At 42.2% G+C, this 14,156-nt stretch overlaps 1 protein-coding gene across 6 annotated transcripts in view; it reads right to left on the bottom strand.

Moving 5' to 3' along the window:
• Positions 1 to 14,156, bottom strand: part of LOC117345590 (interphotoreceptor matrix proteoglycan 2-like) — an 85,455-nt gene that overhangs the window by 15,058 nt on the left and 56,241 nt on the right. For 5 of the 6 annotated variants that reach the window (XR_004536465.1, XM_033914463.1, XM_033914465.1 and 2 more), the window contains one exon: positions 1,966 to 2,119. The exons of the other annotated variant lie outside the window; for it this stretch is intronic. Coding sequence is in view for 4 of the 5 variants with exons in the window: in XM_033914463.1 (XP_033770354.1) it covers positions 1,966 to 2,119 (154 nt within the window). In the remaining variant the exon portion in view is untranslated. The remainder of the gene's footprint in view (positions 1 to 1,965; positions 2,120 to 14,156) is intronic. 6 annotated transcript variants of the gene reach the window in all.

The following is a 14,156-nucleotide window of genomic DNA, read 5'->3' as shown; positions in this document are numbered from 1 at the left end:
CTGCTGTCCTATATTTGTGAGCAAAATTTTCTGGCAGGTCTGAGCTGTCCTAGGCTTACTTTTTGATCAGTTCCCAAGTGCTGATTGGCTCAGGCATTAACAGGAAAGTAAGGCTCGACAGCTAAGACCTGCCAGAAAATTTTGCTGCTGTCAAGCAACGCCCCCCCCCTTTCCCGTAACGTGAGGGATGCCCACTCCCACTTTTGATGTTAAGCAACCCCCTGCAGTGGGAGGGATGTTCACTCCCCTTCTTACCTTGTTTATCAAGGCTGGCCAAAGGGATGCCTACTATCTCCGACCAGCAGGCCTGTCTCTTCAAAATGGCAAGCCTTCCCCTCCCTGGTGCATCCTGATTGACCCAGATTGCTTCTGCCTCGAGATTTGCAAAGCAGCCACCTGGACTTTGCTGCATTCTTTTATCTGTCATTATAGACTTGATTGTTAAGGCTTGAGAGGATGCAGCGTTATGGGCCAGAGTTCTGCTTTCAGGCTTGTGGCTTCTCTCCCTAAATCACCCCTTTGGTACATCCCAAATATCTGAAAATTTAGATCTTATCTGCTGAATTTTTTTCTTTCTCCCCAGAGCAGTCTAGAAACCTAACCTTCAAAAGCCATTTTTACTTTTCTGCAACTGTTGAATGTCTTTTCTGGCTGCTTAGCTTTTCTTTGGATTCTGTAAAACTTGGTTAACTTCAGTTCTTTAGGAGCTGCTTTCATTTACTGCTTTCTTATGATAAACTAGTCTTTAAGCCCGTTACATGTGTGTGTCTTGTCTTTCTCTCTCTCCTTGGCCGCTTTCTGTCTGGTTTTCTCTCTCTCCTTGACCTCTGTCTGTCTTTTTTTCTGTCTCTCTCTTTCCTTGGCTGTCCAGCAGCATCCCTTCCCTGCTCCCCCTGTCCAGTAGCCCTTCTACCTTCCTTTAACCTCCCCCATGTCCAGCAGCACTCCTTCCCTGCTCCCCCTGTCCAGCAGTAGCCCTTCTCCCTTCATTTAACCTCCCCCATGTTCAGCACCCTTTCCCTGCTCCCTTTGTCCAACAGCAGCCCTTCTACCTTCCTTTTACCTCCCCCCTGTCCAGCAGCACCCCTTCCCTGCTCCCCCTGTCCAGCAGCAGCCCTTCTCCCTTCCTTTTACCTCCCCCCTGTCCATCAATACCTGTCCAGCAGCACCCCTTCACTGCTCTCCCTGTCCAGCAGCAGCCCTTCTCCCTTCATTTTATCTCCCCCCCCCTGTCCAGCAGCTTCTCTTCCTTGCTCCCAAACTTCCGTTCCTACCCTCCCTCCATCCCAGCTTCCTGGTCTCTTCTGGCCCACCGGCACGAACTGCTGCCGCCGCTGTGTTTGCCCTCCTCTTCAAAGCCCTCCTCTATTTCTGTCTGTCTATCAATGTCCCTGCCCCCACTACCTGTCTGTTTATCGTGCCCCTTCTCCCACCTACCTTTTTTTTAAAATCTATTACGTTTATACAGTGAAGGGCAACCAGTGCACAGTAACCACCGAAGGATAGAGGAAACCACCACGTATGCACTCGTACCAAACCATCATGCGCGAATGTGCACGCTACACGCTTTAACATTTCTCTGCCGGCCACAGAGTTACGGATTACGGAGGCAGGGATCACGCAGGTAGTAGTGCGCATGCGCGCTTAGGGTTTTGTTATTAGTGATACTGATTGGTCACTGGTAAGAGATGATGTCATTAATTTTCAGTGTCCACTTACTGGCAGGAGAATATAAACACAAGCATCTGGACTGGACAGATAAGACCTAATTTCTCCTACATATTTTTGTTTGCAAGGAAAATTATTTGCCTTTGTGTAACTATTTGTAATGAGCATTGTATTTTAAGAACATTTTTACATTTTCATTATTTTATATATTGGTTTTAGTTGTTTTATGTTTAGTAAGTAAATTTTAAAAAAATGTTTAACTTTCTTGGTGATAACACAAAATAGCTGTAGTCTTACAGTTTGCTGAATGGCAGTCTGCTTGTCATTAGGTTGTGGTATCCACTCCATGGGTTGTACTGGCTTGCTGTATAATGACATCTCACTGACCTTCCCAGAATCCATTGGGTGAGTGGTAATGCCACTGGAACTCATAGCCCAATCATAAAGAAAGCTTAAAAAAAAAATCAAATTATCTCAATACTAGAAAAACTACAGAGAAGGGTAATAAAAATAAGGGATGGAAAGGTTTAACGTTATGGCTGCTCAGCTTTAAAAGGCACAAGAAATGAAGTAGTAGCTGAAAAGGTAAGGAAAAAAAAGACAAGATATCACACAGAGAAGAAGATAGACAAAACTTTGTGAAAAAGCTGTCAGAAAAGCAAAGATAGAAAAGATAACTGATAAGTAAAATTGGAGAACAAAATGTTTTAAGTGATAGGAAGCAGTGTTAAAATGGCATTGTGTTAGGCTCAAGGGTGAAGAGGACAAATATTCAGAAACGAATAAGGATAAGGCTGAACTGCTTATAAGTTATTTCTGTTCTGTGTTCACAGATAATAATAATAGCTTTATTTATATCCCAACATACCTTTTCAGTTCAAGACGGTGTACAATAAGATGAGCTGTAAGATAGCGAGGTAGCATTACATCAGTTAGATTTGGGAAGGAGTAGAAGATAGGAGAGTGACGGGGCAGTAAGGGGAAGGAGGTAGGAACCAGGGGCAGGACTGCAGAAAATTCTGGCAAATGAGAATGGATGCTAGCTAAATTAAAGATAGGCAAAGCGATGGGGCCTGATGGGATACATCCCAGGGTACTCAAGGAACTCGGAAAGGTTCTGGCGGGTCCATTGTCTCATCTTTGCAATGCTTCTTTAGAGTCTGGAGTGGTCCCAGAGGACTGGAGATGGGTGTATCTGGTTCTTCTATACAAGAGAGGAAGTGAGGAATTACAGACCAGGCAATCTGACCTCAGTGAGTAAACTTATAGAAATGCTTCTTAAGCAGAGGATACTGAGATTTCTAGAATTGAACTGACTGCAGGACCCGAGGCATCATAGTTTTATGAGAGGCAGGTCTTATCAGACAAATCTGATTAATTTCTTTGACTGGGTGATCAAACAGTTAGATATGGGAGGGACGCTAGATGCAGTTGGCTTTAGCAAAGCTTTCAACACGGTGCCGCATAGGTGATTGATAAATAAACTGAATGCCTTCAGAATGGGCCCTAAAGTGATGAACTGGATTAAAAGCTGGTTAAGTGGAAGGAGACAAGGATAGTGGTAAATGGAGTTTGCTCGGAGGAAAACGATGTTAGTGGAGTGCCGCAGGGATCTGTCCTTGGGCCAGCTTCATTTAACATCTTTTTGAGTGATATTGCAGAAGAACTGCCTGGCAAAGTTTGTCAGAGGACTTCACCAACAAGTGTGCCTGCATATCCCTGCTTGCCTCCGAAGAAATGTTAACTTTGTTGGTGAGTGATGTTAGAGCACACTTAGATGGGGACCAGGAGGCCATTTTCAGTTTCCTTGGACTTAACATCAGTGTTTGATATATCAGATAATCAATTGCTGAATGGGTTGTCTGCCTTGGGCCTGAGAGGATGGAGACTTAGAGTGATTTACTTCATTCCTTACTTATAATGTTTTTTATTCAGCGCCATTAGTACATTTGATTCAAGGGGATTCTACAGGAATATAGTCATGTGAAAAAATTAGGACACCCCGTGAAATATTCAGTTCTTTCTTAAGAAATGTTCACATATTCTATTTATTTATTTAGATTTTTATCTCGTCCTCCCAGTAGCTCAGAACGGCATACAAGTAAACATTCACAGTGGAGTACATTTGGACAACACAAAGACAATACAGTAGTTTAAATTCAAGGACTGTACAGCAATTTGAGTACAGGTTGAGAATGGACTATGCTGCAATTTAAGTAGACGTCAAGAATGGAAAAGAGAGGGTAGAGGGGAGGGGGGTTTAATGGGGGTGAGGAGTAGACTGTGGTTGAATTTTAGTTGAAGAGGAGGGTCTTTACCGCTATCCGGAAGGTCATCAATGAGTTCTGTAATCTGATTTGTGGTTCCATATTTGGGGGATGAAGTGGCTGTAGGAGCGTTTGCAGGCGGTTTCTGATAGGGACTTTCCTGGGGGGATGCATAAGCGTTTCTCCATTTCCGAGCAGAGGGGGCGGGTGGGGGTGTACAGGGTTAGCTTGGATTTTATGTAGGTAGGGGTGGTGGCGTAAATTATATTATGCGCTATTACCAGAGCCTTGAATGTGCAGCGTTGGTTAATTGGAAGCCAGTGTTCAGCGCGGTGGTAGTTGAGGTTGTGTAGGAGGCAGATTGCTGCATTTTGTACCTGCTGGAGGCACTTGAGATCTTTTTTGGCTACTCCATTAAATAGGGAGTTGCAGTAATCCAACCTGGAGAGGACATAGGCGTAGAGGAGTTGAGCTAGGTCGGGTGTGGAGATGTAGGGTTTGATCCTTCTCAGTTTGTGGAGGTAGTAGAAGGAGATAGAGACTACTTGAGATTTGTGGGTGGACAAGGACAGGTGACCATCTAATGTTACTCCTAGGCTGTGTACTTGATCTGCTGCAGTTAGCAAGGTGGAGTCCCATGATAGTGTTGGGCGTGTGTATTTGGTACTTTTTTTCCTGATCCATAAAAATTTGGTCTTGGAGGCGTTCAGCTGTAGTTTGTTGTTTGTCATCCAGGTTTTCATGTCAGAGAGACAGTGTTGGAGGTTGGTGATTTGGGAAGATCGGTTTTCGCCTAGTGGGAGGAGCAGCTGGATATCATCGGCGTAGGAGTGGATTTTAACGTTGTACTTCTGGGCTATATCAATGACAGGTCTGATGTAGAGGTTAAATAGGAGGGGGGATAGAAGGGCGCCTTGGGGAACGCCATATTTGATGGGCTTGGGGTTAGATTTGTGCGTCCCTAGTAAGACTGGGTTCTTTGGTGAAGGAAGGAGGTAAACCACTGGAGGGCAGAGTCCTTGATTCCAAGGTCAAAGAGTCTGGATAAAAGGAGGTGGTGGTTGAAAAAGGCAGCAATGAGGTCAAGTAGGACTAGTAGGGTGTCGCTGCCTTTGTCGAGTATCGACCAGCTGTGATCAGTGATATCCAGGAGTACTGACTCTGTGCTGTGGCCTGTTCAGAAGCTGGATTGAGCAGGGGACAGGGCAGCTTGTTCTTCAATGAAAGGGTGTAATCGGCAGAGAACTATTCGTTCTAGGAGTTTGGAGACAAATGGGAGGTTAGAGACTTGGCAGTAGTTGCCGGGTTCATTAGGATCGAGGGTGGGTTTTTTGAGAGTGGGTTTGATAAAAGCCGACTTCCAGCTGAGAGGTACTGTCCCTGTGGAGAGGGAGGAGTTAATGATGGGGAGGATAGATTCCACAATGGCATCTTCTGTAGACAGTAGGAGGCTAGATGGGCAGGGGTCGAGGATGGTGCTGGAGGGCTTGAGTTCTCTCAGGGTATTAAGAACCTCAGCATGGGTGGCCATATGAAGTTGGGGAAGAGGATGTCAAATTTATTTTTATTTATCTCTGGAAAAGAAAGTGATGTAATTACAGGCAAACAACAAAACTTTCCTTGATGATTTACTCATGAAACAAAAGATACCCACAAAAATGTGTATTCTGAGGAATAAATTAGGACACCCTAAACCCTAATAGCTAGTGTTATCCCCTTTGGTTGAAATAACTGCAGTGAGACGCTGCAAGAAGCCAAAGGGGAATAGCCATCTACCAGTCTCTGACATCGGACTGAGGAAAATTTGGCCCATTCCTCAATGCAGAATTCTTTCAACTATGAGATGTTTGAGGGGTTTCTTGCATGTACAGCTTGTTTCAAATCACCCAACAGCATCTCAATGGTATTAAGATCAGGGCTTTGACTCAGCTACTCCAAGACTCTCCATTTCTTAGTTTTCAACCAGTCCTTGGCAGATTTACTGGTTTGTTTTGGGTCATTGTCATGTTGCAGGGTCCAGTTCTGCTTCAGCTTTAATTTTCTTACAGATGGTCTCACATGTTCCTCAAGTACCCTCTGATACATGATAGAATTCATGATGGATTCTATGATGGTGAGCTGGCCAGGGTTAGGATTAAGGTTAGGCCAGGTCCTGCTACAGTAAAGCATCCCCAAAACATGACGCTTCCACCTCCATGTTTCACAGTTGGTATGAGGTTCTTTTCCTGGAATGCTGTATTTGGTGAACGCCAAACATGTCCTCTTTTCTGGTGTCCAAATAATTCAGTTTTAGACTCATCTGTCCATAGAACACTATTCCAGAAGTTCTGGTATTTGTCTACGTTCTCACTGGCAAACTTCAGTCTGGCCTTGATGTTTATCTTGGAGAGCAAAGGTTTCCTCCTTGCACACCTCCCATTCAAGTTAAATTTGTGCAGTCTCTTTCTGATTGTAGAGGCATACACTTTCACATCGACAGTAGCAAGAGTCTGCTCTCTTTTCAATTCTAAAATCATTGTCATTCAAACTGAAAAAATATTCAACATCACATAGCAAACTCTCAGCCCAAGACTTTGGCTGATTACTTAACAACAAAATTATTAAAATCAGAGAACGTTTTCAAACAAATTTCATCCCAGTTTCTGTGGATGAGGACCAACTCGCAAAACTACCAACTGCAAAATGCAACAACTTCAAATTGCCATCATTAAACAATCTTAAAAAGCTTCTCCAAAGTATTAATACTAAGGGATCACACTTTGAACTATTCCCTCCCTCTTTGATAAAACGCTTCTTTCCCATCTTTGGCCCCATTCTTCAAAATTTAATCGCCAGTAGTTTGACCTTGGGGTACCTTCCAAAATCTTGGAGAGTCAACCATCTGCTCAATCATTAAGGATCAATTGATAATGAATCAAATTATCGCCTAATTGCTAATATACCTTTCTCACAAAATTGGCAGAAAAAGTTGTATTCAACCAAATTACTGACTTCATCAATAAAACCCAGATACTTCACCCAAATCAAACCCGTTTCAGAACTAACTACTCTACAGAACATTCTATGATTGGATTAACAACTACCATACTGGCAGGCTGTTCTTGCTCCTGGACAGTCCTATGACTTGCTGGCATCTTATGTACTCTTGTTGATGGTTATTGTGTTCTTTTTCATTGATGCCTCTGCCTGCTTTCTCATTTTTGTATCATGCTTGTTTCTCTTGTTGCCTTTTTAATAAAAATGATATTTAAAAAAAAAAAAACAATTACCATACTATACTTCTTAGACCATCATAAATCTGTTCTTTTAGTGTCCCTCAATCTATCCGCAGCTTTCGATACTATGGATCATAACCTATTTTTTAATAGACTAAACTTTATAGGCATCTCCGACCAAGTTCTATGTTGGTTTCATTCAAATTTCATGGATCGATCCTCCAAGGTGAGATTCAACAATTCTATCAGAGAACTTCACTAACACTTATGGTATTCCACAAGGTTCCATTCTGTCACTGCTTCTCTTCAAAATCTTGGCACTATTACTAACACTCTGTCAATCAATTGGATTCTCAGTATATGCCTATGCTGACGATATACAACTTTTGCATCCTATCGATGTCGGAAATCCAAAGGATTTAATAGACATTAACAAAAAGATAGAACCAAGTTAGTCAGTAGCTGCATAATAATAACCTAGCGCTTTTGTTATTTCCCTGGAAAGAGGATCTTACAATAAACTCATATTTCTCTGAAAAATATCCCACTACAAACGGTTAACACTATCAAAATTCTAGTTGTAACATTGGATCAAAAGTTATCATATCACATAGAAACATAGAAGATGACGGCAGAAAAGGGCTACAGCCCATCAAGTCTGCCCACTCTGCTTACCCACCCACTGTCTATGCCCTAATGACCCAATTTCCTTATCTTGACCCTCGTAGGGATCCCACATGGGTATCCCATTTATTCTTAAAGTCTGGCACGCTGTCTGCCTCGATCACCTGCACTGGAAGCTTGTTCCGATGATCAACCACTCTCTCTGTGAAGAAATACTTTCTGGCGTCACCATGAAATTTTCCGCCCCTGAGTTTGAGCGGGTGCCCTCTTGTGGCCGAGGGTCCCTTGAGAAAGAATCTTCCACTTCGACAGGTCCCGTGAGGTACTTAAATGTTTCGATCATGTCTCCCCTCTCCCTACGTTCCTCGAGAGTGTAGAGCTGCAATTTGTTCAGTCTCTCTTCGTACGAGAGACCCTTGAGCCCCGAGATCATCCTGGTGGCCGTTCGCTGAACCGATTCAATTCTGTGCACATCTTTACTGTAATGTGGCCTCCAGAATTGGCTCAGTCGTCAAGAATTGCTTCTATAGTTTCAAGTTTTATTAAAATTTTGATGTATTGCAATATCATTAATTCAAAGCGATTTACAATTAAAAACAGTCTTAATTATTAACTACAACAGACACACACGAACATGACGTACTGATACATAAGGGAAGTAGGGAGAACTACAATAAGCATAGTAAAGGACACATGAAAGTAAAGTACAAAAAGAGGGTAAGAAATTTTAAAAGTATTAATAAAAACGGAATCGAAAATTAAGAACTTTTTTTTCTTAATTCAATTTCTCAGAGCCTAAGACAGAGGACAGCTGAGTTTAAGTAGCGAATGGGATCAAAAGAGACTCCGGTGATTAGGTCTCAAAAGCATCCTTATACAACCAGTCCTTTACGCTAAATCGTGTAACTAGTTGTTGCAAGCATTAACGCCCCTTTTAAGGGCAAGGGATTCAAAGTAAGATGGGGATTTATGAAGGGAGGGGGAGGAGGACCAATGGTATTCTCTCTCAAGTGTGCTCAATCACCTTGCCAGTTAGGAAGAGATTACATCCGGAGACTGAAACCATCCCCGTGTCATTCTTTAAGGAGAGAGGGAAGAATCGGAGTATAAATGGGCACTGCCACTGACCCTCATGCCTTGCACTGAGAATGCTGGTATAGAAGGACTGAGTTTGAGATAGTGATTTTTCTTCCGTAATAAATTGCATATGATAAGATCCCTGGCAAGGACACTTGAACCAGCAGCAATAAATATCTTAATCCATTCCCTCATAATATCCAAATCAGACTACTGCAATTCTTTACTAAAAGGTATCTCACAAAAAAATGAGGTTACAGATATCTAGAACACAGCAATAAAAATTATCACTAATTCAAAAAAATTTGACCATGTTACACCTCTCTTGAAAAACGCACATTGGCTCCCGATCACACACAGAATAACATACAAATTAGCCCTCATAACCTTCAAAGTCAGAGATTCAAATATGCCAGCCTTCCTAGATAAATTATTAATTCCTTACAATACTCTAAAATCCCTGAGATCAAATGAACAACATCTATTTTCCATCCCCTCCTTGAAAGTTATTAATACTAGACGCATGGACATCTTTTCGGTTATAGTCCCCAAATCTGGAACTTATTTCCCATTTACGAGAGGAAACCTCATTAGATAGATTTAAATGTTCACTCGACTTCTGGTGATGTCACTAACCTTGATGGCGGACTGAGGAGGGAGCGCTGACCTCGGTGGCTCCAAATCGCCCTCTATGTGAAGTTTAAGCAGGGGGGTGGAAAGAAGGCAGCATTTGAAGATTCTTTGGAGAACTGGGAGATGCCAGTGGGATAAAAACCTGAGTGTCGCTCTCAGGAAAGAGGGCAGGAGAAAGGTGGCCTCCAACTGACACCAGGAACCGTCCATGAGACACCATGTGAGTCAGGAGAGAGTGCGTCAGAGGAGAGAGAATGAACGGTTCTACCCTGGAGGAGACATGGAGACCCAGCGGTTTCAGCCATAAAGGAAGAACTTCAACAGTGGGCCCTGGAAATGAGTGAAGTGGCTGCAGTGAAGGGGAAAATTAAAGATGCTGTAAAAGAAATAAGGCAAGATTTGGCGGACCTGTTGGAACGAGTGGAAGAAACCGAGCGGCGAGTTGGTGAGCAAGACATAATGTTGAAGACAATAGGTAGCCAGGTGGGAGACACCCAACAGCAATTGAAAGACTGTGTGAATTGTATAGAAGATTTGAAGAATAGATCTCGGCAGCAGAATTTGCGGATACGAGAGGTCCCCGACACCGAGGTATATAAAGACGCTGCAAAAGTGGCGCAGGAAATATTTGCCTTTATGCTAACATCTGAGAGTGCAGAAGAATCTCCCCTAGCCACAGTGAAAATAGACAGGGCTCACAGGATGGCAGGTTCCAGAATGTCTGAAAAGCGTCGTGATATAATTGTATGCCTGCATAATTTTGTGGATAAAGAGCGACTGATCCGTAAGGCCAGAGAATTGGGTACAGTAACCTGGCAGACTTACAACATTGAGATATTTCAGGATTTATCTGCTATTACTTTGCAAAAGAGGAGGGAATTTCGCCCAATTTTACAGTTTTTTGAAACAGAAGAATTTGCGTTATAAATGGTTGTTTCCATTTGGCCGTTTGATAATATTCAGTGGTACTCATAAGAAAGTTATAACTGTGATTGAAGCAGAGGATTATTTATCTAAGGAGGGCCTGATGGAATCAACTGGGCCGGCTATTGGTTCAACAGCATTACAAAAATTGGAGAAGTATCATTGGCAGGAATCTACTGCTACATCCAAGAAAAGGCAACAGGAGGAACAGCAATTGGAGCCGGGGCAGAAATCTAAGGGTGCTTTGGCTTCTGCATGATGATAGACTGATACAAGATTAATGACTATGATATAAAGTAGTTAACTGAAAATAAGTTAATAAGTTCTTCATTTAAATAATCTAGATGAAACAATGAATATAATTAGGCATAATTGTGAAGAAAGTGATTGGGATGTGTGAATGTTGAGAAGGAGGGGGAAGAAGCTTGAAGTTTGATAAGTTATATTGAGGTGGGTGAGAGAATCACACAGAGTCTTGGAGGAAGGGAAGAAAGGCGGAAAGGGGAAGTGGGGGGAGGGGAGGGTGGATGAGATGGGGTTGGGGAATTAAGGAGGACCTGGAAAAAAATTGTAAGATCTGTAAGGGTAGGAAGGTTGAAGAGAATAAAATGAAACGGTTATTTAAAGAATGAATGGAAGTAAGATAAGATTGGAAAGTTTAAATGTGAATGGACTTAATAGACCTCAAAAATGCCAATTGTTTTTAAAGGAGATGAAAAGGTTAAATTATGATATTTGCTAAGTACAAGAAACACTTTTACAAAAAATGGGAGCACAGATGATGATTAATTTTAAAGATTACCTGGTACGAATTTGAGCTATTAAGGAGAAAAGAAAGCAGGGGTGGGGATATTATTTGATAAAAAAATGGAAAGGCTGAATGGAAGGATGATGAAGGGAGATGGATCATATGGGTAGGGGAGCTGAATGGGGAAAAAGTGACTTTGGTGAATTTGTATGCTCCTAATATTAACCAAGGGAAATTCTTTGAAGAACTTTTGAGTATAATTCTGAAAAATCAAGAAGGATTATTATTGGTGGTAGGTGATTTTAATTTGGTCTTGGATCCTTGCTGGGACTCTACAAGTAATAAAGGTAATAGAACCAAAAAAGATAGGAAACAATTAAAATTTTTTTTAGAAATATTAAACCTATCGGATGGGTGGCGGGCTTTACAAATATTAGGAAGAGATTATATTTATTACTCTTCCCCCCTTAAAGTTGATTCCCGCATTGATATGATTTGTTTGGATAAAGTTTTGGGAGGTAAATTAATAGATGCCAAAATAGAGGAAACCAGTTGGGCAGATCATGCCCCAATATGGGTGGACTTAACATGGGGACATTCTAAAATAGGGACATGGTACTGGAATTAAATGATAATCTGTTAAAAGACCTTAGTGTAGTTCAGAAGATAGAACAGATTATTAGAAGTTTTTTGGATAATAATAGTATCGATCAATATTCACCCATTACGATTTGGGAATCCCTAAAAACTGTTCTAAGGGGAGAGCTGATTTCTATGGCCTCTCATAAGAAAAAGACCCGAGAAAAGGAAGAAAAAAATTGAGAGAAATTGATGAGATTGGTAATACAACATAAAAAGGGTGTGGGGGTGAACAGCTTAGGACTCAAAAGAGATTTGTATGGCCTTGGGAAAAATGGAAGATGAAGCTATTCAATTTAATCTAGACCGCCTTAGACTTAAACATTACGAATCTGGGAATCAGGCAGGGAAATTATTAGCACACAGTATTAAGTTACAACATTTGCAAGGTAACATGAGTACGTTCCAAACAAAGAGATATCTTGACAAAAGAGAAGGATATTTATGAAAGGTTTTTAGAATTTTATAAGGAATTATATACATCAGAATATCAAGGAAAGGCGGTTTCTCTGTTGCAGTATCTGTCAATTAGATTTAAAGAAGCTTCAAGAATCAGAGACTCAAGGATTGGACGAGGATATAACAGAATGAGATACGAGGGATACCTGGAATGCGCTCCCGGAAGATGTAATAGGATAGACTACATTAAGGGGTTTCAAAGAGGGACTAGATAAATTCCTGAAAGATAAGGGGATTGAGGACCCAGGAGCAAAAAGGGCAAAGATAAGAGGGAAGAAGAGGGTTTTCAGGATATAAAGAAGTAGGAATCCAAGGGTTAGACAAAAGATCACTTACAGGTCATGGACCTGATGGACCGCCGTGGGAGTGGACTGCTGGGCTCGATGGACCCTTGGTCTGACTCAGCGGAGGCAAATTCTTATGTTCTTAAGATAGGTAAATCTCTGGGAATGGATGGATTTATGGGATTGTTTTATAAAAAGTTTATATCCTTTGTAACTCCTCTCTTGGCAAGATTGTTTAATAATTTAAAAGACAGGGAATAATTACCATATTTTATGAAATTAGCAGGAAAGCAATATTACTTACCGTAACAATTGTTATCCAGGGACAGCAGGCAGCTATTCTCACTAATGGGTGACATGATCCAACGGAGCCCCGATGCGGATGCCTTACAAGCATTTTTGCTTGAAGAAACTCGAAGTTTCAAGTCGCCTGCACCGCACATCCACGAGTGCCTTCCCGCCCAGACCAGGGCGCGTCTCCTCAGTTCAGATAGCTAGCAAAGAAGCCAACAAGGGGAGGTGGGTGGGACGTGAGAATAGCTGCCTGCTGTCCCTGGATAACAACTGTTACGGTAAGTAACATTGCTTTATCCCAGGACAAGCAGGCAGGTATTCTCACTAATGGGTGACCTCCAAGCTAACCACAATGGGATGGTGGGAGAGTTGGCAACTTAGGAGAATAAATAATACTGTTTGGCCAAACTGTCCATCCCGTCTGGAGAAAGTATCCAGACAATAATGAGAAGTGAAGGTGTGACCCGAGGACCAAGTAGCAGCCTTACAAATCTCCTCAATCAGTGTCGATCTGAGGAAGGCTACAAAAGCTGCCATTGCTCTGATCTTATGGGCTGTGACTTTACTGTGAAGGGGTAATCCAGCCTGGGCATAGCAGAAGGAGATACAAGCCGCCATCCAGTTGGAGATGGTACGCTTAGAGATGGGACGTCCCAACTTGTTCGGATCAAAGGAGATGAAAAGTTGAGGAGCAGTTCTGTGTGGTTTGGTGCGTTCCAGGTAGAAAGCCAAAGCACGTTTACAGTCCAGAGTATGAAGAGCTGATTCTCCAGGATGAGAGTGAGGCTTTGGAAAAAAACACAGGAAGAACAATGGATTGATTCAGATGAAATTCCGAAACCACTTTGGGGAGGAATTTTGGATGAGTGCAAAGGACCACCTTATCATGGTGGAACACTGTGAAAGGTGGAACCGCAACCAATGCTTGAACCTCACTAACTCGAGCAGAAGTGAGGCCAATGAGAAACACCACTTTCCAAGTGAGATACTTCAGATGAGCCTTGTTAAGAGGTTCAAATGGAAGTTTCATAAGCTGAGAAAGGACAACATTGAGGTCCTAAACCACTGGAGGCAGTTTGAGGGGGGGATTGACATGGAAAAGTCCTTTCATGAATTTGGAAACCACCGGATGAGCAGAGAGAGGTTTCCCTTGAAGAGGCTGATGGAAAGCAGCAATTGCACTAAGATGGACTTGTATCGATGTAGACTTGAGGCCAGAATGAGAGAGGTGCAAAATATAATTCAAAACTGAAGACAAGGAGGAGTGTTATGGCTCATGATGATGAGAAAAACACCAAGCAGAAAATCTGGTCCACTTTTGGTG

This window comes from Geotrypetes seraphini, chromosome 11 (genome assembly GCF_902459505.1).
Source record: "Geotrypetes seraphini chromosome 11, aGeoSer1.1, whole genome shotgun sequence".
Lineage (NCBI taxonomy): Eukaryota > Metazoa > Chordata > Amphibia > Gymnophiona > Dermophiidae > Geotrypetes > Geotrypetes seraphini.
Note: the sequence above shows the minus strand (reverse complement) of the source record. Positions and strands in the feature narration are given on the sequence as shown.